Source organism: Pygocentrus nattereri, chromosome 16 (assembly GCF_015220715.1).
Source record: "Pygocentrus nattereri isolate fPygNat1 chromosome 16, fPygNat1.pri, whole genome shotgun sequence".
Lineage (NCBI taxonomy): Eukaryota > Metazoa > Chordata > Actinopteri > Characiformes > Serrasalmidae > Pygocentrus > Pygocentrus nattereri.
In genome coordinates this window covers 16,211,426-16,234,371 of record NC_051226.1, presented here as the reverse complement: position 1 = coordinate 16,234,371, position 22,946 = coordinate 16,211,426, and the positions used below count along the sequence as shown (strand labels likewise).

Sequence of the window (22,946 nt, the reverse complement as noted above, 5' to 3'; positions counted from 1 at the left end):
TTCTGGTTCAGAACTCTGATTGCGGTGGGGAAGAAGGAGTTCTTTAGCCTGGAGGTCTTGCACATCATACTCCTATACCTCCGTCCTGAGGGCAGAGGTTTGAACAGACCGTGCTGGGGGTGGGTGGGGTCTTTGATGATGGAGGCAGCTTTCCTTTGGACTCTGTGGTTGTAAATGTTCTGCAGAGTGTGCAGTGGAGAATTGGTGATCTTCTCTGCAGTCTTCACCACTCTCTGTAGGCATTTACGATCCATCACGGTCAAGCTGCCGTACCACACGGTGATGCAGCTGGTCAGGAGGCTCTCAATGACGCAGTTGTAGAAGTTGCTGAGGATCACCGGAGACATCCCAAACCTCCTTAGCCTCCTTGCAGTTATGGATTGTTTTAACCTGGATTGCTAATTGAACAAGAACTATATATATTGCTCACATTGACTTACAGGCTTTGTACCTTTTTCCTAGATAATTTTTTCATTTAAATTGACAATTTGTTTAAAGTCGACTCCTTTTAAGAATTGTCATTTTTTTTATTTTTGTGTGTTTTTTATTTAAAATTGCCTTTAATTTCAACCACTGTTTGATGACACAGTTGTGGGTCTCTGAGCTAGCTGAGTGTATTAGCTGGATGGTAGGTGGTGTGAACTGGAGAGAAAGATGATGTGAAAGAATTGCATTTTGATAGACGATAAAGGGAAAAAAGGTCTTTTTAAATGGTATTTGATGAATCAAGAGCCACACAGGTTGCTTTGGTACTCTGATAGTATCTTTTGTGCTTAATGGCCACCGTAGGATTGACCGCTTTTCAACTTTTCCAAGTTCTAGAAACTTTCCTTTTTGAAAGCGCAGCACCTCAAACCAAATCGTTCCTCATACTTCTCACCTGTTTCGGAAAAGTCCGCCTCCTGCGCTGTGATTGGCCTTTTCTGTCCTGTCGCTTTCGCTAATCGTCTAGCTGTGTTCTTATTCGCGGTGGACTGTTCGTGAATATGAACTCGTAGCCAATCGTAGCGAAGTGGCCGGGAAACAATAGCCAATCATAGCGCGGGAGGCGGGGCTTGTCGCAATACGGGTGTGAAAAATTCTGCGCTGAGTGCTCCATGGAGGTAGGTCGTACTCCGAAGTCAGGGCGAAGGAATTTGGGGGTAAAAAGTCCAACTGTCCTGCACTGCTGCCATGAAAGTGGAACAAGACTGTGAACATGGGGAAAATTCCGCGAACTTGGTGAGCAGTGAGCAGTGTGCTGTAACACGTACAAGATGTTTGTTGTTAAAGATAAAGTCACTGCTGTTCATGCGTTCTCAACGCAACAGTTACTGGCTAATTTGTGTGAAAGCTGAAGACAGCTGACTGATTACTATTGACTGTTTAAAGTCCTGAGCAGAGGTTCTGTCCCATACGGTCTGTAGCTCTTGGCCATCTGCATTATACAGTTATTAGCATTTTTATTAGTTTGTCAGGTAGTAGAAATATGTACTTAGAAAAAGTTCTCTTTGCATGTGTTTCGTGTTTGTTTTGAGTTGTAAGCTCTGTTTCTTCTCTGTGGTAACTAGCTTGGTCATGATTTAACCTTTAATGGTTTAAAGAGTAATGATTTAGTTCCACTGTATATACCCCAGTCAGAGGTTAGTGATTGTTTTCCTGGTAAGTTCCGACTGGTTTTGTCACTCAAACCCTGGGTAACATGGTGAGGGGCATGATAAACAGCGCCGTTATCTGTGTCGGGGCCTAAAATAGAGCGTGAGCCAGGGCTTCCAGGCCCTCAGCTCTCCATATATGTCTCATGCTCCCAGGCTTGTGTGTCTGGCTGCCTTCACGGCCTTTTTGACATTTCCACCTGCTGCCTGAACTGCTTTATATAGCCCCTCACCCCCCCTGCGCTCCTCTCGTTTGGTCCATGGTCTTTTTAATGTTTACATACCACCTATGACAAGGATTTAACAAAAGAGGGGAGATTTGATCATAGATTTCTGTGGCTATCACAGTTTAATATGACTCACCCTGAGAGGCAAATGTGTCTATGAAGAATGTCTCTGGTGAGATGTTATCTTATAAGAGTCTATCATATGGAATTTGGTCTGTGCTGTGCGGCTCCTCGCTGCCTGCAGTCTTCATTTAGGTGAAATTAGAGTGAAGTGAAGTGGTTGAGGTGATAAATCTGAGGGCAAATTGTTTCTCATATCGTTTGCACTGTTTTTGAAGTCATCGGTTTACACTTCTGCACAAGATGTTTTGCGACACCCTTTATTTTAAGCGCAAATGCCATAAATCGTTTTCTGATCTTGGTAACTTTTGTATGTTTGTGTGTTTAGAATGAAATGCTGCTTAACCAACTGAGGGAGATCACTGGCATTCAGGACTTGCAGGTTCTTCAGAGTGCCCTTAACGTAGGTTCAAGCTAACAGCCCTGCATAAGCAGTAATATGATCACATTGACCTAGATTTAAAAAGAACCTAAGCCTGATTAATGTTTGTAAATATGTATATTACACCATGTAAGCTTTTTCCTATCCTCTGGCTGTTGGAGTGGCTCAACTGAACCTCAGTCTGTCTCCAAAAGATTATTTAGTTTCTGCATAATTCATTTGTTGAGATGTCAGCTGAGTGGTCAAGTGAGTATAAAGTTGTTGTGAGTGGTTTGATGTGATTTGGTTCATTTCACAGAAATTTACCAGCTCAAATTTCTTTGTAATAGTGATGGTAGGAGTAAATGTAAGCATAAAATGTACTTTATTCATTATCCAAAAAAGACCAGGGAACCTACATTTGTTTTCTAAGGTTTTATGCCTAACATTGGTAATGTTAAAATACTGATAATAATAATAATTTCTCTGGGAACACTCTGCATGCACAAAATGATCTTAAAACAATGCCACAGTCATCAGGCAACCTTTAGTTACTGTTTCACAGTGAGGATTTTTTGTGAAATGCTCTTCAGACATCTGGTTCCTATCATCACTTTTGTGAACAATTCTGACTCGCCAAGTTCTTCTAGAATGGCACGTTTCATATCAAACTACTCTGCATTATTTTGTAAGATGATGTAATTATGCAGAGGCTTCTTACCGATTTAATTATGCAAAGATTTTTCTAAATCTGTGGAATTCCACTTTAAGAGGCTGTTTGATGTGATTTTTGATTTGTAATGTAAACATTTGAAACAACATATTCACACAAAAGTCCTTGAATAATGTGCAGTTACTGATTGACTTACTTTGACTCCAGGCAAGTCAGGGTGACATTAGCCATGCTGTTGGCCTCCTCACCTTACAAACACAAGGGGAGGAGCAGGTGCCTGAGGAACCTTCTGCAGACCAGCAGAGAGAAGCTTCCAACAACCACAACAGTAAGCACATAAAAGGGAATAGTATTTAACCCATATTTTAAATCATCGCCATCCAAAAAAATTTTCAGTTATTTTCACTTATTTTCTCATTGATCATTTCAGCACAGCGACGGCGCCTTACATTGTGTTTCATGACAAATAGACCAACAGAATTGCTTGCAAATTAAAACAATTTTTACTTTCTGTTTTAAAGCTGCCATATTGGAGATTTTTGGTTTGTTTTGTTTTTGGTCATTGACAGAATACATTAGCGATGCATTTCAATGACTGCATTGCTAAAACCTGCAAAATTACATGCAAGCTACTCAATTTGTGCAATACAGTACATAGTAATAGACAAAATAGAGAAAATAAACAAAACCAACTGTTTCGCATTTGTTCAGTGTAATCTATATGAGTATGCCTGGACCATACTTGCTTCAGTTATATGTATCTTCCAAACGATTAATGTAAATGTAATGTGAAATGACCATAAGAAACTGGAGCACAAAGATGCAGCTTTAAATGGCTAAAATGTGGTGGATTTATATGACATGATATATTTATATTTTTATGATGATCCTTCCTGCTGCAATGTGTTTCTCCTTAGACCAAGCTAAGGATGACCTGCAGACTGCCATTGAGCTCAGTCTGCAGGAGTCCCAACAGGCCCAGGCTGAGGAGAGAGAGCTCCACAGGTATCCCATCATGCTCTAAACCTCACAGAACATTTTTAAAAAAAGGCAAAATTTGGCTGGTCCAGTGAGGATGTTTGAGGCTACGATGTTGATTAGGCCTGAGCTGTGTTGTCCTGCAGAGCTCTGGAGGCCAGTGCAGAGGAGAATGCCGCCCAAGTGAAGAGGAAGAGGAGCGAAGCATCAGGAGAGAGCTGCAGCCCCGCAGACTGGATCAGGCAGGAGGGCTGTCCTGTGGGCATCCGCAATGTGGGCAACACCTGCTGGTTCAGTGCTGTCATTCAGGTGGGCAACTGTCTGACTTTGTAATAAATATTTTGGTGGGTCTAAAAAAGTGAGTACAATTTTCTCCTTACCACAGAAGGAGTTTTAGTCAAAATATGATTGTTGTCTGATGGATTGAGAGGCATTGCAGCTCTTTTCAGTGAGCCAGATCCATCAGCTCACTCACAAATGAAGAGTTGACACTATCAGCTCCCAAACAATGCTTCATTCAGTAGCATTGTCAGTTTCCCCCCAACGTTAGCTGAGTGAGCAATATTATCTGTCATTTAATCTCCAATAAATTCTTAGTCTGACAAAAACAGTTACAGTGTCATAGAATCTACACATTTGGTTTATCTTAATAAGAAAAAAACAGCTCCTTAAGGTCAGTTTGTTCCCAACATTCACCCAAAAGAATTGATTCATTTGCAAACAATGTTTTTCACTGAGGCCAGTATCTCACCATTAGCATCACACAAACTGCATGACCTAAATCAACACATATTTGTCTCATGTTGAGTTCTTAAGTCATCTCAAGTAGACTTGGATTCAAACACTGTCCTATAAACTTACACACTATAAACACTGGCCTGCACACTTAAAAAGATGGCTATAGAAGGTTATTCAAGGGTTCTTTAGTAAAGAAATGCTTTTATGCAGAACCATGAGCGCTCAAAGAACCTATTGCACGATTAAAGGGTTCTTTGCATCATGAAAGCATTCTTCAGATTGATGGAGAATGTGCTACAGATGATTCTGTATAAAATCTTTTTGGCTCAAAAAATGTTTGTTCTGTTGTTACAATGTCAAGCTCACAACAATGGAAGAACAGTTTTTGGTGCTATGCAAAGTGTTCCTTGGGTGTACATAGTTCTACATAGAACCATTTTCTTTGATAAAGAACCCTTGAAGATCCATCTTTTTAAGTGTGTTTATAAAGCCTTTTCATAAAATGGATAAATGTATGAGGGAAAAAAAATCAGGCTGCTACTGTTTGTTGTTGTGTACCATACTGTCTATTTTTAATAGATACAGAACAGTCTATAATAAAAAAAGGTAGGTTGTATTTCAGTGCCAGTCAATAGCATGATGTTAACTAATGGGGAATTAGTTTGTTTCTGTGTACACATTAATACATTTGTATTATGTAGCTTCTCTCTTTTTTATATTATGCCACTCAGGTTGTTGCTTTCTGTCATGCAAAACCACAGTAATGCAGGAAGTCTAGTAGCTTATTGCTCTGGTATCAGAAGACCCATAAAACAACACATAAATAAAGTCAATGAGCCCAGATAGAAGAGAGAACAGCATGTTTCGGAAGGTGTAGTGGACATTATCATAGTTGTTGTGCATCATAAGATCTACCCAATCAGTTTTTGTTTGATTTTAAATATATTAGTGTGAACACTAAGCAAACCAGAAATGCTATGTATCATATTCTGCTTTGGTGCAGCCCAAAGGAACTGAACGGCAAGCAATAAAAGCACTCTAAAATAGCCTTTCTGGCTGATGTTGAGTAAGCCATTAAAATTTTCTTTTGATGAAAAATTAAATGAGGGGTTAAGTCATCTCCAAGTAAGAACAAGATTCCATTACTTGTTAGTCACATTAGCCTTTTAATTCCAACATAGAACTAAAGTAAACTTCAGACACAGAATGTCTTGTCTAACCAAATACATTTAGGACAAGGGAAATATTTTGTAAATGAGATTTTTTTTTCCCCCAACTGTTCCTTCAGTATTTTCCTAAAGAGAGCTTCTCTCTTAGGAGCCTTTTAGGGTATTTTTTAGGAGTCATGCTTGATGAAGTATAATATTAACACATGTCATGTTCAATGTGTGTGTGTGTATGATGATTTGACCAAGATTGAGATTTTTTTTTCATTTTCTGATGCAGGCCATTTTCACAGAATGTAAACAGATGTAGTTACAGAACGCTGTGTTCTAAACTGAGCAAAACAATTCACAATCTCCTTCCATAACCTGTTGCCATGTAATCTAGCCATACTGTGCAAATCAAATTACCGGTGTTGCTAACGACAGGAGGCTTGAAAAGATGAGGTTGCTTCTCTTTTTTTTCCTCTGGTGCAGAAGCATTTCAGCACTCTAATTCTATTACACTCACTCCAGAATGAATTTAGCTGAGCTTCTCAGATGTCTGTGTTGAAATTCAAGCCTTTACTGATACCGATAGACCGCAGAGCTAATTAAATAGGGCTGCAATGAACTTGAAAGGCTATGTTTTGATAAAACCTAGGAGATTAGCTGAGATGTGTTGTTAGCATTTATTTACTTTTTGAAACAAAAATTAACAGTATGATGTCATTTGACATGAACTTTAATGCACCGAAAATAAATACGTTTATTTATTTAATGCATATGTATACATAATTTCCACATGAATAAAAGATCTTACCTTAACAAATCTTAATCAACATCAACACAGTTACTGCCAGAGTTAAGTAAACTAAAAGACAAAATTAATGTCTTATTTCAAAATTATTTTATTGATGTGTATACATTTAAATGAAAATAAATTCAGTGCATTACTTTGTTTAGTGCACTGTAAACATCATTCTTTTACAGTCATATGCAGAAGTTTGAATATCCCCAGACAAAATAGATGTTTTGTTGACTTTGTTTTAAGTGAAAATATCAATTAAGCCATTTTTGCAAGGGCCACATTTTCTTTTTTACAATATGTTCAGCAAAGAAACTGTAATTATGTATTAAAATGTGCAGAAGTGGATGGTCTGTACCTATTTTCACCTTGAAAATCAATAAAATGTAGTTTGATCAGGGGCACCTAAACATTTGCATAGGACTATGTGTTTGCCCATCTTATTGTTTGCTTTTACATTCTGTAATTGTAAGTGTGCTTCTGTATGCCAATATTAGTTTTCAGCCGTAATTCTACATGTACTATTTATCGCCTCATATTAATTCCAGTCCTAGATGTTTGGTGTATATTTAGCTCACTCTGTACCACAATATTTTTGATGTTCTATTTATTGTTGAGTTGCTAGAAACAAAGTGCCAGATTTCCAAGCTGACATAGGTTAATTGGAGCAGATGTTTGCAGTGTTTGAGTATTAATGCGCTCAGTTCAAGTACTTGAGAGCTCATCCGCCCCCCGTCATTTTGTTGTGTGACAAAAAACATTGATGTTAACCTCAGTAATTACCCACTTCTGGGTGTTTCACATCCAAAAATCCACCTCAGCCATCACTCTCTATTGATGAGCATGTCTTGCAGTAAATGAAAGCAAATGAAAAAGATGATATGCCGGAGTCACAGAGAATCCTTTTGCTCTTGTTGTTCTCAGTCTCTGTTCCATCTGCCGGTGTTCCGCAGACTGGTGCTCAATTACTGCTTGTCTGAGCGCGTGCTGGAGAAATGCAAGAGCCACTCTGTGAGTAATCAGCCGCCTGTGAGGATCTGGCTCATATTCTAACTAACATTCTCACACACTCGCCTTTAGATCCTTTCTGGGATATAAATGTGCTTCTGGGGGTGCTTTTCAATCAAAGTGTGATTATATATGAAAGCTTTAGTAAACCATTTGTTTGTATATCTCATAATAAGAAGTACTTCTCAGCACAACATGTGCAATGTGAGTGCATATGTAGTTCTATATGTGAATAGTTCTCTGCATTTTAGGAAAAGAGAAACATAGCTTTCATGCAGGAGTTGCGCTGCCTCTTCGCTCTTATGGTGGGCTCCAACCGCCGGTTTGTGGACCCCTCTGCAGCTGTGGAGCTGCTCAGGGATGCCTTCAGGACCAGCGAGGCGCAACAGGTACACAAACATGAGTTAAGAAAGCAAGTGACTTTTTTTTGTACACAAATTATTTAAATGCAGTACTTTGCAAAAGTCAGAAACCACACTTTTTATTTCGTTTAGAGTGAAAAACTGCCATTAAGTACAAGTTATTCAATGTTTAGTTAGCAGTGTGGAAAAACATTTCTGCAGATTTATTTGGAAAACTGAAAGCAAGTCTCCTGAAAAGAATAAAAACTTTAGTAAATCTGAAGTGTGGACACACCAAGACTGAAAAAATGATTTTTCTATTTAGTGGTTAAGACTTGTGTGTAATTTTCTGTTAAATATATGTTCACTGCTTTTTTCTGATGCTGAATAACTTAATACATAATGGCTGTTTTGACTAGAAAGTAAATAAATGGAAGGTAGCCTCTGAGTTTTGCCCAGTACCACACATCGGGACTTCATTCATTTGAATGGGATTGTACATAATGTATACATTATTTGCTCTTACTGCAAAGCAGTTGATTAAGGTACACAGTGATCTGGTTAAGTAGGGACTGTGTGTGAGACAACAGTGTTTATCCCTGTTCTAGGATGTTAGTGAGTTCACACATAAGCTGCTTGACTGGCTTGAGGATGCCTTCCAGCTGGCGGCTAACGGAAGGTGAGCTTAAAGGCTTAAAAAAAATTGGCTTGTTTTGATTTTTCACTTAAATCTAACTGCACTACAATATGGATTCTCTGATTTTTAGTAATCCAGAGGATAAACAGGACAACCCAATGGTCCAGCTTTTCTACGGCACATTTGTAGCTCAGAGAGTTCATGACGGTATTGGCAAAAACATCATGTCGTTGGTGTCATGTATATTAGATATATTGCTTATTATATTGCTTAAACTTATGGCTGAATTCACTGCATACAGGAAAGACTCTGTCCACCATCGAGCAGTTTGGACAGTACCCCCTTCAGGTGAATGGCTTCAACAATTTGGATGAATGTTTGGAGGGCGCAATGGTGGAAGGAGAGATTGAGTCCCTGCATTGTGATCAGACGGTGTCGTCTGGCCAGGAGGTTAGTGTTCTGATCTAAAACTACATGCTTATTGTAGCAGTTGCTGCAGACACTGTAGTACATATTGTGCAAAATGGGATTTAAAGTTGTGTAACTGTAAAATATAAAACATTTCTTGTTTCAGAGATGGTTCTCAAAGCTACCTCCAGTATTGACTTTTGAACTCTCTAGATTTGAGTTCAATCAGTCTTTAGGACGGCCAGAAAAAATACACAAAAAACTGGAGTTCCCCCAGGTTATGTATATGGACAGGTAAGGAGGAAATGTCTTAAACTCATATATTGCCCAAGCCATATGAAAATATTGTGGCCAATACTGATGCAGATTTTAGTCGCCTAGGAATTATATCAGCCCGTGTAGTTTTATGTGTATATTTTATTCTTAAAATAGCACGTTACAGTAAAGTATTTTTAGTTAAAGACTTTAAGGTTAGTTAAAGTCTAATTTTAGTAAAAGTCTTTCTCAGTTTGTCACAACAGAAACTCTTAATATAATTTTTGTAGCACAAGGGGTTGGTTCATGTTCATTACTTCTAATATTCTTATTTTTCATTATTTCTCTGTATAAAAATATCATTGTGCTATACCTTGTTATTGTACTTGTAAAGTTTGAATACACTTTACGTATTTGTTGTTCTAACTATGATGGTATTTTTTGTTCACATTCTCCAGTTCAGTCTGTATTGCTGTCATATGGTTAAATAGTGATTGTCTGTTGGATGACACTGTCTAATGTTTTACCTTGTCATCAGATTATTCTAAGTTTGAATCCCTGTGATATTGCAACCAAAAAATTCACTAATTAGCTATATTTTCACTGATATTGATAAAACTGCAGGTTGCCAGTATCAGCGATTATTATTGACAACCCGTCAATGATATATATATCAGTTGGGTGTCTCTTCTGTACCCTGTGAGCAGATACCTTCACAGAAATGTTGAACAGACTCATGGCAGAAGAGGAGAGGTGAAGAGGCTCAAGGATCAGTTAACAGTTCTGCAGCAGAAACTTGAAAGGTCAGCACAGATTTAGACGTTTTGTGCAAAATTGGACATTTTGTCTGTTTTTCTACAGCAGGTATTTTCTAAATCTTACCCAGCCTCTGCGTATGTTTGTTTTTTTTTGTTGTAAAGCTACAAAAACTATGGTTCTGGGCCAACGAAGTACCCTCTGGCAGATATGCTGCAGTATGTGCTGGAGTTCGCCACCACAAAGCCTACAAACACACCCCCCAGTGCGCCAGCGCCCGCCAACTCTCCCTCCCACACAGAAACTGACTCAGAAAACACTAGGCAAGCACCAGAGTGATACAAAAAAATTTTCTTTCAATTCTTCTGAAACTGCTTTGTTGGTTATGTAGTTTGCATCTTTAGTTTTGAGCTGGAGCTGTGATGCAAATGTAGACAAAAAGTGTAGACTTTACCAGTCAGTACCTGACAAAGACTGTACCAGTCAGTTATCAACATATGTAAAACTTCTTATTTTGAGATTTGTGTTAAGCACGTTTTTTTAAACAAAATTATTTGTCAGTGTGGCACTATATACTCCAGTATAGTGAGAGAATTTTTAACTGGGGGTTTATAAGAGTGATCAAATTGATGTAGGAAATGTCATCCCACCAGTCAAAATCATTCATCATGTTAAACCTCCACCCCCTTTCCATCACTTTTGGATGAGTACTATACATATCATTCCATTCATATTGGATGTGATGGGGCAACCCACCTCCCCCCACCTGGGTCACACACCCACCCTTTGTATTTTGTTTTACAATGTGACCACTGGGTAAAATCTTCCATTACATTAGTTACATTAGCCTCAATGTATAGCAAAACTGAAAGACTAAACTAAAACACCTAAGATGTAAACAGGAAAATTGTGTATACCTTTTACTTTCCTTTTCCTTAATGTTGTCTTGTGAAACAAAATATGCACAGATTAACAGAAAACCTGGATTTTCAAGCTATAATACATTTCACAGCTGAATCAAGTAAGTAACTAACTTTATTGGAACCTTCGATAGCCAAACAGAACCAGAAGATGCTGGCTCGTCAAATGGTTCAGACTGTACACAGACTGCTACACAGAGGACACCTATACACAAGCCCTTTACTCAGTGCAGACCCCCAATGGATGGGCCGCTGCACCCAGCCCCCCACAGCGTGACTGAGGAGGAACTGCACTTTGTCAGGAGCTGCCTGACTCGTTGGAGAACCGAGGTGGAGAACAACATAAATGGTGCGTCTTTGGCTCTGACCTTCAGGCATTTTGAGGCATTTTCTCTCTCTGTGAAATATCACTTAGATCTTTCCCTCAGCAAGAGAGAACAGGAAAAAACTAATCCCTATGTTTCACCAAGTGTTACAGAAAATGTTTTGTTCTTTTCCACCCAGTAGTATTGACTGTTGTTCAAGGACTGCATGTTGTGCCCTTTAACGTATTGTATTAGAGCACAGCCTTATTTTCTAGAAGATATCCTAATGTGTTTGAGTGTATCAGGAACGTGGCCTCAGGTGCACCCTATTGATCGCTCTTCTCTCTCTGCGTTCAGAGCTGAAGGCCAGCATTGACAAGGTCAGCCAGGCTCTGGAGGGCATGTACTCAGATAACAGTTTGTGTCAGGTAAAGTCTATATCCCAAATAGCCCTTGGCACTTGAGACTGGAGCTGGAGATGTTTGTATTTCCAGTGTTTTTTGTTTTTTTAAGTGGCATCAGTTTAGGTTGCAGCATTTAATGTTTTACCTGTACCAAGACTGTGTTATTTTCCTCTGGTGTCTTCAGGTGCCCTATAGACTACATGCAGTTCTTGTTCATGAGGGACAAGCTTCTGCTGGCCATTACTGGGCCTACATTTACGACCACACCCGTAAATGCTGGCTCAAGTACAATGATGTCATGGTGACAGAGTCGACGTGGGAGGAACTGGTCCGAGACTCTTATGGAGGCATGACTAATGCCAGTGCTTACTGTCTTATGTACATCAATGATAGACTTCCTCACCTCATAGCAGGTACTTCCCTCTAATGTAGCCTAATATTCAGAGATGCCTGATTTAAGATGCGTAATATGAATAAAATGCAAGCTACAAGATCTTCTAAGACAGCTGCAATAGCTGGCCTTAAAAGCTGGAGTCTGAGCTGTTTGAAATGTTTGAAAAGTATTACTTCGTGAGATTTTGGTGAAAACACCTCATTTGTAAAAAACATTTGCACATATAGTGGAGCACTTACCAAAAGAGCCTGTACTTTTTTTTTACTTGTTAGTCAGTGTAAGGTTTAATCCTTTATTGTGGATGTGTATAGCTAGCAATCAATATTTTCCTCTCTTTATTGCTTTAACTCCAGGCTTATTATTGAGTTAACCTGTAACTGAATCTTTAAAATTTAATCCTAAAGTAGTGGTTTGGCAGAGATCTGCCTAGTCCAAATGTAATATTTAAAACTGCACAAATTTTGGGTTAACCCACTGCTTTACAGCTTACTATTCAGTAATTACTATGAAACTTGTAACTGCTCGCAATTTTTATTTTCTAGTCACTATTAAGTACAAGTTTATTCATTTTTTAGCACCAGAAAAAAACAGAAAACATATTTAACACAGCAGCCTCAACAACTAAATATAAAATCAGAGTTTTCAGTATTTAGTGTATCCACCTTTTTCTTTTCAGGCTTGACTTTGAATTTTTCAGTCTGCGGGGATATTTGGTTGTATATTCTGATTATACTGGAGTATACTGGACATTCAGTGATGTTGTGGTTTGGACTCTGGTGTGGTCAGTCCATTGTGCTGAGAACACCGGCAGCTTCATTGTTGGAATTTGCAAATTTGTTTTCTTTTTTTGTTTTTTGTTCTGTGTCAATGGCAGAGGACACAGATGATGAGACTGGACAGGTCTTGCAAGGCATGGATTCTCTTCCTCCCATCCTGAGACGCTACGTTCGTGAAGATAACCGCTGGTTCCAACAGGAGCTGAGAGAATGGGAGGAGCAGTTTTGTCAGGCTTCTCAGGAGGAGCCGTCTGCTCCCTCAGAACACAATAATGTCAACAGTGAAGAACCCAGCACAGAACCACAGCACCCAAAGCCAGAACCAACACCAGAGTCAAACCAAGAACAATCACATGAGGCAGCCGAAGGAGCAGTTGCAGAGCCAGTACAGGAACCAGTCCAGAAATCAGAAGGTCAGTTACTTCTCGTGTCGAGGTAGGATGACCACTCACATCTGTTGCAACTCATCATCATATGCTGATCCTTGTGCTCTCCAGAGGCTCTTGCCATTCCAGTAGGTCTTGAATCGTTGTCACCACAGTTCAGCGAGGAGGTAAAGCAGGTGGCAGAGGAGGCTGCGTCTACCAGCCTAGCCGAGAGCCAGCCAGATGAGGGGCCAGATAGGAGTCAGGTGAGCCTGTTATTTGACCCTCTTCAGAAATGGGTCACATATACAGACCTAAAGGAAACACATTTGCTACTGTACATGTTCTGTTTTCTAGATCTAATTCCACATCTAAATGACCATCTACAGTTTCGTGAAATCTAAAATAATTATAAAATGCATACATTTCCAACAGCAAATAACAGAAATACAAGGCAATATGCTGAGATAGATGAAATTCATTTGTTTCAAAAGTAACTAAATGGCACTTTCATGAATTCTCTTTGTTTCTATGATATACACTGTTGGGAGAGGATTTTACACATACAAAAAAACAGTAACACTATATAACATTGATATAGCCATGCCACAAACATGTTATGTCAAATGTCATATGTAGTCATGAGTTGTCAAAACAAATTTTGTTCGTAATATAAGTGTCATGGTACCATTAATGTTAATTGCTGTGACAATAATGTTTGATGTCACAACAGCTTATGTCACATACAAATCTTTGATATAAAGGTTGAAAATTGGTCTAGTGGATTTTAAATATTTTATTTAATTATGTCTTATTTCATAAAAGTGTTCTCCATGTTCTCATGTTCTCCATGATATGGGCCATTTAATAAGCAAAAAGATATGTCTAAAATACTGCTCTTTCAAGTTTCACTATAAAATGTGACCCAGTTGTCTTGTCCACTCCTTGTAGTTGTGTGTGTGTCTGTGTGCGCACATCCTAAGACAGAAAGTGTGAAGAGATGTATGTACAGTTAATGTGTGGTTGCATCTGTTTAGTATTACAGCCTCATGTTGGTTTAAGTGGCTGTTGAAGTTTATCCCTGTAAGATCTCTTCCCTGCCATGTTGCAAGTGCACTGGCCTGTGGTAAGGAGATATGGCTGATAGACAGAGGGTGCATGGGACATTGAGCATCTTTCCATCATTCCTGACTCATGGCACACTCAATGTTGTTGGGCACTGGGCGTCCACAGCATAAGACACATGCTTTAAATAGATCAAGTCTCCTGTAGTTATGGGCACCAACAATGCAAGGCCTCATTTGTGCAATTGTTCAGAGTAACTGTCAAGAACAGGCTCATGACGCTTCAATCAACAAGCAATTGTTTGCGCTCTGAGTCATCTGCGCTTTAAATTCTTCGATTTCTAGAGAGAATAGTACTGAAGTGTTTAACTCAATCACTCATCATCAATCAGCACACCGACTCTGTCATTAGTACACATGGCTCTGGGTCTTGATTCAGACATCAATACCGGAGTTTTCCCTTGATTTTAATCAAGTCTTTGACTCATAAATCTGATTGATGTACCTCAATGTGACCGACTGTTCTGCAAGACAGCAGCAGCATTGTAAGTAGTATGGGCAAGTAGTGTGATAAATGGTAATGGCCTGACCTCTAGTGGTGTGGATCAGATATTGCGTTTTGAATTTTCAAGCTAAAATAGACAAATTGTACACATATATGATTGACCTATTACATATGATAATATTTTTTGTTGCACGGATAGTAATAAATATAGATGCTTTTGGACAGCTGTGTTAAATGCATTTATAAAACGCTCTTGCTTTGTCTCCTTAGAGCCCTGTATCGACAGTGGGAGTGGAGACTGAGATGGCTGGTCAGCCGGACAGTGAGCAGACAGGACCAGAGGCAGTGTCTGATCCTCAGGCTGAGCCTGAGGGGTCTGAGGAGACTGAGGCAGAGGCTGCATCTGCAGAGGGCGGCCCAACGGAGACCATACACAGTCGGCCTGTGAACGAAGTGTCTGAGGTGGAAATCCCCAATGTGGGCAAGATCGTGGTGCTGTCTGAGGCAGACGGATATAATGAAGAGGTACAGGCACCGATGAATTATAAAGACTCATCATATTTACAGTACCAGTTTTACAAAAGTTAGACGTGTTCATCTGAATGCTTTTGCTTACATGTTTGGAATTTGTTTCTATGATGGTATAAACAGTGAAATAGTTGCTTGTTTCCTGTATTTGATGCCTATGTATAAAATTATTTCTAAAATTTTTTCTCATTGAAATAAATTTATGCCAGAATTTGAGATGGAAAGGAAGACCAAAAGTTGTTCCTCTTTCCTATCTAGATTTTAGTGTGGAACTAAAATATTGAACTAAATAAAATCTAACTAAATAAATTTCCATCTCTACCTTCCATTTCCTGTTATGAGCATTCTGACATCCTAGAACCTCTGCCCAGGTTCTGAGAGTTCTCTCCTCTCCTACATTCAAGCAGTCACTCCTCATACTACAAGCGTATCCTTGCTGCTGGAACAAAATCTCTTATTTTGTCTTTTTTCCTTTTTTGAGTAATTTGTAATGGCCCTGAATACCTTCATACATTCACTTACACAGAAAGTTGAGCATGTTTTTTCCTTCTTCTCTAAAGTTACATTTTTGAAGATACAACAGTGATGATATGTTGAAGGTGTGGTCTGAACTCACAAAGAAGACTTTATTTGAATATGCCCTCTCTCCCCCAAATAGGTACTTTTCAACAACCAGCAAGTGCTCCACCTATTAAAGCCTGCTGGAAAAGTATTCCAAGTGGCTCTTCTCAGTGTTGTAGCTCTTGACTCAAGTTCTTTCTATCATCTCTGTATTGGTCTTGGCGATTGGCCTCATCACATTCAGTCTGTGGTCTCGACCAAGACCAGGTTCCTTTATTTATATGTGAACAGCATGCAATGACTCATACTTCAGCAACTCTTAATAAAAACTTTGTGTCTATTTGTGTTTGATTTAGTCAATTGGCATTAGCATTATTTTGATTTATTAGAGCGGATACTAAACATCAAGAAGCCAAGGATGCTCATGTACAGCTGTTGGAGATACATTCTAAACTTTCAGTCTACTTTTCAGTTTGTCTTTATAAGTGAAAGAGGATATGAATTTCATTTAGTTATTTTTATACGTACAATTTTGTTTTGCAGCAGAATATTTTTAGCCTTTTTTTTCAATTCCTGGCATCAAAATATATGAACAAATGGTAGAGGTGCAGACTTGAACCTGTACAGAATACTAACTGAATATGGATGTACTGCATTACATAGTTATATAATTCATCATGTAATTATAACATTATAAAAATTTCTGGCACCTGAGATGGCATTCAAAGTGAAATGGAAAAATTTAAATCAGCTTAATCGAGAGTTGAAATGAAGATGGATGAGGAGGTTGCTCTGTTTCCGCTTGACAGGCACGATAATGCATTATCCCACGATAATGTTTATGATAGCAACTGGTTTAGCTTTTGCAGCAGCAGTTGTAGCGACAGCTTGCTTACCAGTAACCTAGTTAATGTTAGTTATACTGTATTACTTGCTCTGTGGTTGTTTGCTCTAACTTTTTATCATGGTGTTTCTCCATTTGCGAAAGGTTTTATGGCAAAGAAAATCTGAAAAAAAAAACAAGTTTACCAGCCCAGTGTTGTTCACCTTGACAGTGCTTGTCATGAATTTTGGGGCAGAGCTTCTGAAGGAGCACTGAAGGGAGAGTTATATTTGTTTTACTATTGAATTTAATATCAACAGTCATTTTCCAGAATCATATACTGCACCTTTTAAGGCTTGTTTTGGGGTCTTGAATCTTGCCCCTTTGGGACTCAGCCATTACTTAGTCTTGCTGCTTGAGAAAAGGCAAATGTCAGGCAAATGTGGCTTGTCAAAGCTACTTCAAAGAATCTTAAAATAAAAGATGATTTTCTTTCTTGTCACTGCATAGATGCATGTGTGTTATTCCTTAGATTTTATAAGGATTGTACAATGTAGAAATTACTAAAATAAGAAAAATCTTTCAATGAGTAAATTCATCCAAACTCCTCACTGGTTATGTATATGATAGTGAATCATCTCTGGTTCCTTTCTTTAAACCACTGTATAATAACATTTGCTTATACATGTTCAATCTTTTTAACTTTTTAGTTGATGCTTACCCCAGCCATGCAAGGCATTATCCTTGCTATCGCCAAGGCCAGACAGGTGTTTGACCAGGATGGCCCTGAGGCAGGCCTTATCAAGGTATTTCCCTTCTAAGATTCTTCATGATTCCCTTTATTAATAAAACATACAACTGGAGATGCTATAATCTGTATGACTAAGAGGACCTGGCTTTTCACAAGGCGTTTCATGAAGAGTACTCCAGGCTGTATGAGCTGTCTCAAGAGGAGACCACCCCGCATCAGGACCCTCGCCTCCAGCACGTGTTGGTTTATTTCTTCCAGAACAAAGCACCCAACCCCATCATTGAGAGGACTCTGCTGGAGCAGTTTGGTGACCGCAATCTGAGCTTTGATGACAGGTATTCATCTTTTTTTTCTGTTTGGTCTTTCAAGCTTAAGCTTGCTAAAATGGATACAAGGGGCTTTGCTGACAAGCGCCAAGTAAAATATATTGAGCAGTCATTTTATTGTGCTTTGCTGTAGAGTGTGTCATCATTCATGCTGTACACTCCTCAGCTTCGATTCCAAATGATGCTTTACTCTTGACATCATGAGCCGCAGAGAGAATGAATAACTACTGCAAGGGTAGTTCATCATTATAAACTGTTCTTAAATTGTTAATAAGAAGTTGGCGGTATGTGAAAGTAGGATTTGTTTGACTAAACAGCACTGGAAACAGTTTTTCTCTCTCTCTCTCTCTCTTCTCAGGGCTGTCAGTATCATGAGAGAAGCCAGAGCCAAACTACGTCTCATCAGACCAGAGGATATGGACATGGAGGAATACCTAGTAAGATCACTAACAGTCAACACCCAGTGTTATCAGTCAGTGTTAAATGGCCCATATAGTTGAAATATAAATTTTCCTTGCTTTTTGGAAGTGAATGGGTTTGATGTACCATGTTAACATTGCAGCAAAATGTATCATTTGCTCCCTAGTTATTCTCAGAAACATAAACTTGAAAAAATGTAAATAATAATTTTTTTAATTTTCTTTTTTGTTACACAAGCAATATCAAATAATTACATATAAACCTGAATAATTTAATTGATTTGAAAATTGTTTTTAGTAACATTTTCCAATTTAAGTGACCAAATTCTTGTTAGCAGACCACATTAATTTTTGAAGATAAATCTGTAAATAATGTTGCTTTTTCATAACTTTTCTTTTTACAGTCTGGTTACTATTGCCCTATTGCAAAGCAAATTAGTAAAATATTTGTAATAAATATTTTACTAAATATAGTATTTTGCAATATTTTTTACTTGTGCCAAATAACATGCTTGTTTTTTAAAAGATGATGATGAGATACATATGCGGGAATGAGAATTAGGGCAAAAAATGCTAAAAAACTTTAATATAGAAAAATTATCTCCTTAAATCAAACAAAGAAGCTGCTGGTGTTCTCAGACCAATGGACTGACCACCCCAGAGTCCAGACTTCAACATCACTCAATGTGTTTGGATTGTGAGAAGCAGAAAATGCAACCAATTTCTGGACTGAACTTTGTAGGTGTGGAAAAACATCCCTGCAGAATTCTTGAAAAAAATGAAAGCTGAATAGAGGTAAAGAGTGGGCACATTAAATACTGAAAAATCAGTTTGGGTTTTGGAGTATTTTTCTGTCAAATGTTTTTTTTTCTGATGCTGCAAAATTAAGAACTTATTGCTCTTTTGATTGGAAATTGACTAAATGAAGGGTGGTCTCTCATGCACAGTACTGAATACCAGTCTTAAAAACATCTATAAAAGAGAAGTTTGAGAATTTGTTTTAATGATTTCCACAAAATCCTGCACAGAAAAATAAAAATAAAAAAAAATAAGTTATAGGATATAATTCCCTATCAACTGGATATGTGTGAACTAACTTATTCTTATCCTCTTGTCCTATAGCAATGGCAGGATGACTACAGCATGTTCAAGACTGTGTTTGCATACCTGCTGACAGGCCTTGAACAGTACCAGAATGGAAAGTATGTAATGGCTTTGAGAAGTACACTAGGGGTTTATTTCCCTATACCTGAGACCTGACCAGACTATAACATACTGATGTTTCTCTTACACAGAATTCGAGAAGCACTGATTTATCTTGCACATGCTTACCAAGACAACACAGCCCTGCTTAAAACTGGGGAGAGGAAAGGAGTGGACCAGACACTTATAGCACTTTACAGAAGAAAATGTCTGAAGGTATGTATTCTTGATGTTAACATTCCATGTTGTGATATAGTGTATAGAGATATTACATGGTCAACATGTACAATTGGTTAATTGTGTAACAGAATCATTTAAAAATGGATTAGGAATACAAACATATATTTAATTTTTTTATATGAGTTTATTATAAGAGTTTTTTTGTGAAATGCAGTAAAAACAAGAATCTGTGATTTGCTAATTCTCTTGAACCTTTATTTCCCTGACAAATGTAGAAAGAAAAGATTTCTAATATTTTCACTGACCAACTTAATGGTATTTTGCAAATATAAACAAATTTATAAAATGTATAATTTGATGACTGTGCCATACTCAAAAAAAGGTAGGACACAGGCATGTTTACCACAGTAGTATTTTAATTATATATTTATATATTTTATATTACACTTTTTAGTCATTTTTAATCATTTTAATCAATTGAGGACACTAATTGTTGCTGTTTTGCAAGTGGAAAGTGGTGCTCAACAGTCTGTGGTCACCATTGTCTGGTTCTCCTCTTCATGATGCGCCTCACGTTTTCAATGGAAGACATATCTAGACTGCAGGCAGGCAGGCTGCGTCTTTAAAGCTACACTGTTACAACTGGCATTATCTGAAGCAAGCAGGGACATCCTGAGAAGACATCTTAATGGCAGCATATGTCTCTCTAAAAAAATAATAATATGCACATTCATGTCAGTGGTACCTTCACACATATGCAGATCACCCATGCCATGGGCACTGATGCACCCCCATACCCTGACAGATGTTGGCTTTTGCACCTTTTGCTGATAAAAGCCTGGATGGTGTCTTTTGTCTTTGGCGCAGAGAACTGCAACATCCATTTTCCCCAAAACAAGCTGTAATGTGGACTCATCTGACCACAGCACAAATTTCCTCTGTCTTTCAGACCCAAAAAGTTCTCCTTACATAAAAGTTGCATTCAGAGGCTGTGACTGTGTTAAGGGACAACAGTTTTCTGAAGTACTTGCTATTTAATATATTTAATATATTTAATACAGTAGCATGACAGTTTTTCATGCAGTGGCGTATGTAGGCTCAAAAGTCACACAATGTTTCCAGCCTTGCTCTGCATGGATTGAGATTTTCACAATTCTTTTCACAATATTATGTATGGTAGAGAGTGAAAGATCTAAAGTCTTTGTAATCTTGCATTGAGAAATCTTCTTTTTGAACTGTTTGACGACTCTCTGGTGACTCTCTCCAAGCCTCTCTCCAAGCCAAAACATTAAAAGTAATTTGTTTGTACTTCTGTCAATTAAAGAAAGATTCAAGAGAATTAACACATCACAGATTCTTGTTTTTATAGCATTTTCCAAAATGTCCCAACTTTTCTGGAAGTGGGGTTTGTATTTATATAGTTATAGTCTATGTAAAAAATTAATTAAAAGGCACAAATGAATCCTACATCAGTATTCCTCGTTTGATACACATGGCTGTTATTAAATTTTCCCTGGTGTGTGCCCTCTAGGAGTTGAATGAGAATGCAGCCACACTGTTTAAGACCGGAGAAGAGAATGATGTGGAAGAGGCAGTGACCATCATGAATGACTGTGTCATCCCCTGCATGCACCTCATGGTTAGAGACAGCATCAGCCAGGAGGACATGGAAGTCATAGAAGCAATCAGAAACCACTGGTGCTCTTATCTGGAGCAGGATATGGATGGTAAGGCTCTAAAGTATTATCTCTATAACTATTTAAAATGCTTTCTTATAAAGAGCCTGTGTGAAGGTACAACCGATGTACCTTGCTTTTCTGAAGTAAAAGAGTCTGATGTACTATTTATGTTTGGGTGAATATGACAGAGTCTCTGCAGGAGAAGCTAAGTGAGTTCTTGCCAAGGGTTCTTGACTGCTCAGCTGAGCGAGTGGTGCTGAAAGAACCACCTAAAGTAAGGAAGTCGCCCCACGACCTGTGTAGTCGTCTGGCTGCCGTCATGGAATCCATTCACAGCACATCCATTGTCACTGTGAAGTGAGCACGGACAGAAGGCGAGGCAACATCATGGTAATTCACTGCCATTTAGCCTCTGCCTCAGGCTGAAATGTCAAACACTGGTTTTCTATTGTTGTTGCACTGACTATAAAGCTATGTAGTTTTTTATACATATATTTATCATGCTTTTGTCACAACCCTTTGGTCAACTCTGATCGCACACTGAAGGATTCGAAGAGCTGTTGTTTGATTTCTCATGCTCTTTCAAGATGTTTGATCTCAGGAAAGATCAAATGGATGTCATTTTGTAACACAAAATGCATTTTAAATGCTAATGTTGCTAATGCAAAATTAAAGGAGGACAGCAAAGGTGGGGTATTTTAAAAAGGTTTATATTATTTGACTTTCCAGATGTACTGTAGACTGATGTTGCTGTGAAGATAACCATTCATAGAAGTTTACCATACATCCACTATTTCAGATTCTTTAACTGTTTTCCTCTCCTCTGTTCCATCCCTCTAAGCCTGTGCTGACCCACAATAAACTTTCTCCCACTTTGTTGTACTCTGCCACTTGAGTTCTGTCTTTCTTACTCTGGTGTTTTTCTGACTTTTCTGATTCTTGACTGTGTTTGTCTTTGATGTCTTGTGGTTACAGTACTGTGCAAACATCAGAAACCACATAATTTACAGTCACAACAACAGAAGAAAATAAGTAAGTTCTTCATTTTTCAGTGTCAGGAAAAAAGTAGAAAAGAATCCTCAACAACTAAATATTATGTCATTTCAATAATGTCCATGCTTCATCTTTATTATAGCTTCCATTCTTTTCATTAGACTTGCTCTTAGGTTTCAAAGGAATCTGCATGGATATTTGTCCACACCTCCAAGATTCAGTCTTAGAAGATGGTGGTATTTTCTGCATAGACTGGAGCCTCTTATCTCTCAAAGATGAAAGCTCCAAGTATTGTTTATTTTATTTTAGATGGTCTTGTAGGGTTGGATAATTTGAACTCCTTTTTGAACACTCCTATTTTGATTTATTTTCCTGTGACTTTCTCCCTTCTGCAAGTGCATCATCTTATATCTAATGTCATCAGAAATATAAAATAAAATAACCTGTATTTAATGACTAGGGTCTGACTTTTGCACAGCGACTGTTATTAATAACTCATTAGGATGCTTACTGAAAGTAGTCTAGTGAACGCTTTTGTGAGTACTGCATATACGGAGTGAAATATACACAAACATATTTGCATGATTGATTAGTGAGTAGAAGCTTTGTCATTTTCATCTCTCTGTCATTAACCTTATGCCATCATGCTGCAATTGTGACACTG

General features: G+C 38.2%; 1 protein-coding gene across 1 annotated transcript; it reads left to right on the top strand.

Moving 5' to 3' along the window:
• Positions 1-1,079: 1,079 nt before the first annotated feature.
• usp28 (ubiquitin specific peptidase 28) lies at positions 1,080-22,177 on the top strand. Its single transcript, XM_017719859.2, has 26 exons — positions 1,080-1,221; positions 2,310-2,384; positions 3,223-3,343; positions 3,933-4,020; positions 4,140-4,302; positions 7,606-7,692; positions 7,941-8,078; positions 8,639-8,709; positions 8,798-8,874; positions 8,969-9,117; positions 9,242-9,369; positions 10,038-10,133; positions 10,251-10,409; positions 11,141-11,355; positions 11,669-11,739; positions 11,900-12,128; positions 12,984-13,298; positions 13,383-13,516; positions 15,090-15,344; positions 17,442-17,537; positions 17,639-17,817; positions 18,167-18,245; positions 19,350-19,429; positions 19,523-19,646; positions 21,142-21,337; positions 21,478-22,177. Exons 1-26 carry the CDS (start codon positions 1,174-1,176, stop codon positions 21,648-21,650), a joined length of 3,546 nt encoding a protein of 1,181 aa, XP_017575348.1. The 5' UTR covers positions 1,080-1,173; the 3' UTR covers positions 21,651-22,177.
• The last annotated feature ends 769 nt before the right edge of the window (positions 22,178-22,946 follow it).

What these genes read in the sequence shown, in the direction of transcription:
- usp28 (XM_017719859.2), top strand. Translation starts at nt 1,174, where the DNA reads ATGAAAGTGGAACAAGACTGTGAACATGGGGAAAATTCCGCGAACTTG. An exon ending in GAGGAGAGAGAGCTCCACAG is followed by an intron (nt 4,021 to 4,139) that starts GTATCCCATCAT and finishes GTTGTCCTGCAG; the next exon opens with AGCTCTGGAGGCCAGTGCAG. An exon ending in ACCAGTCCAGAAATCAGAAG is followed by an intron (nt 13,299 to 13,382) that starts GTCAGTTACTTC and finishes TGTGCTCTCCAG; the next exon opens with AGGCTCTTGCCATTCCAGTA.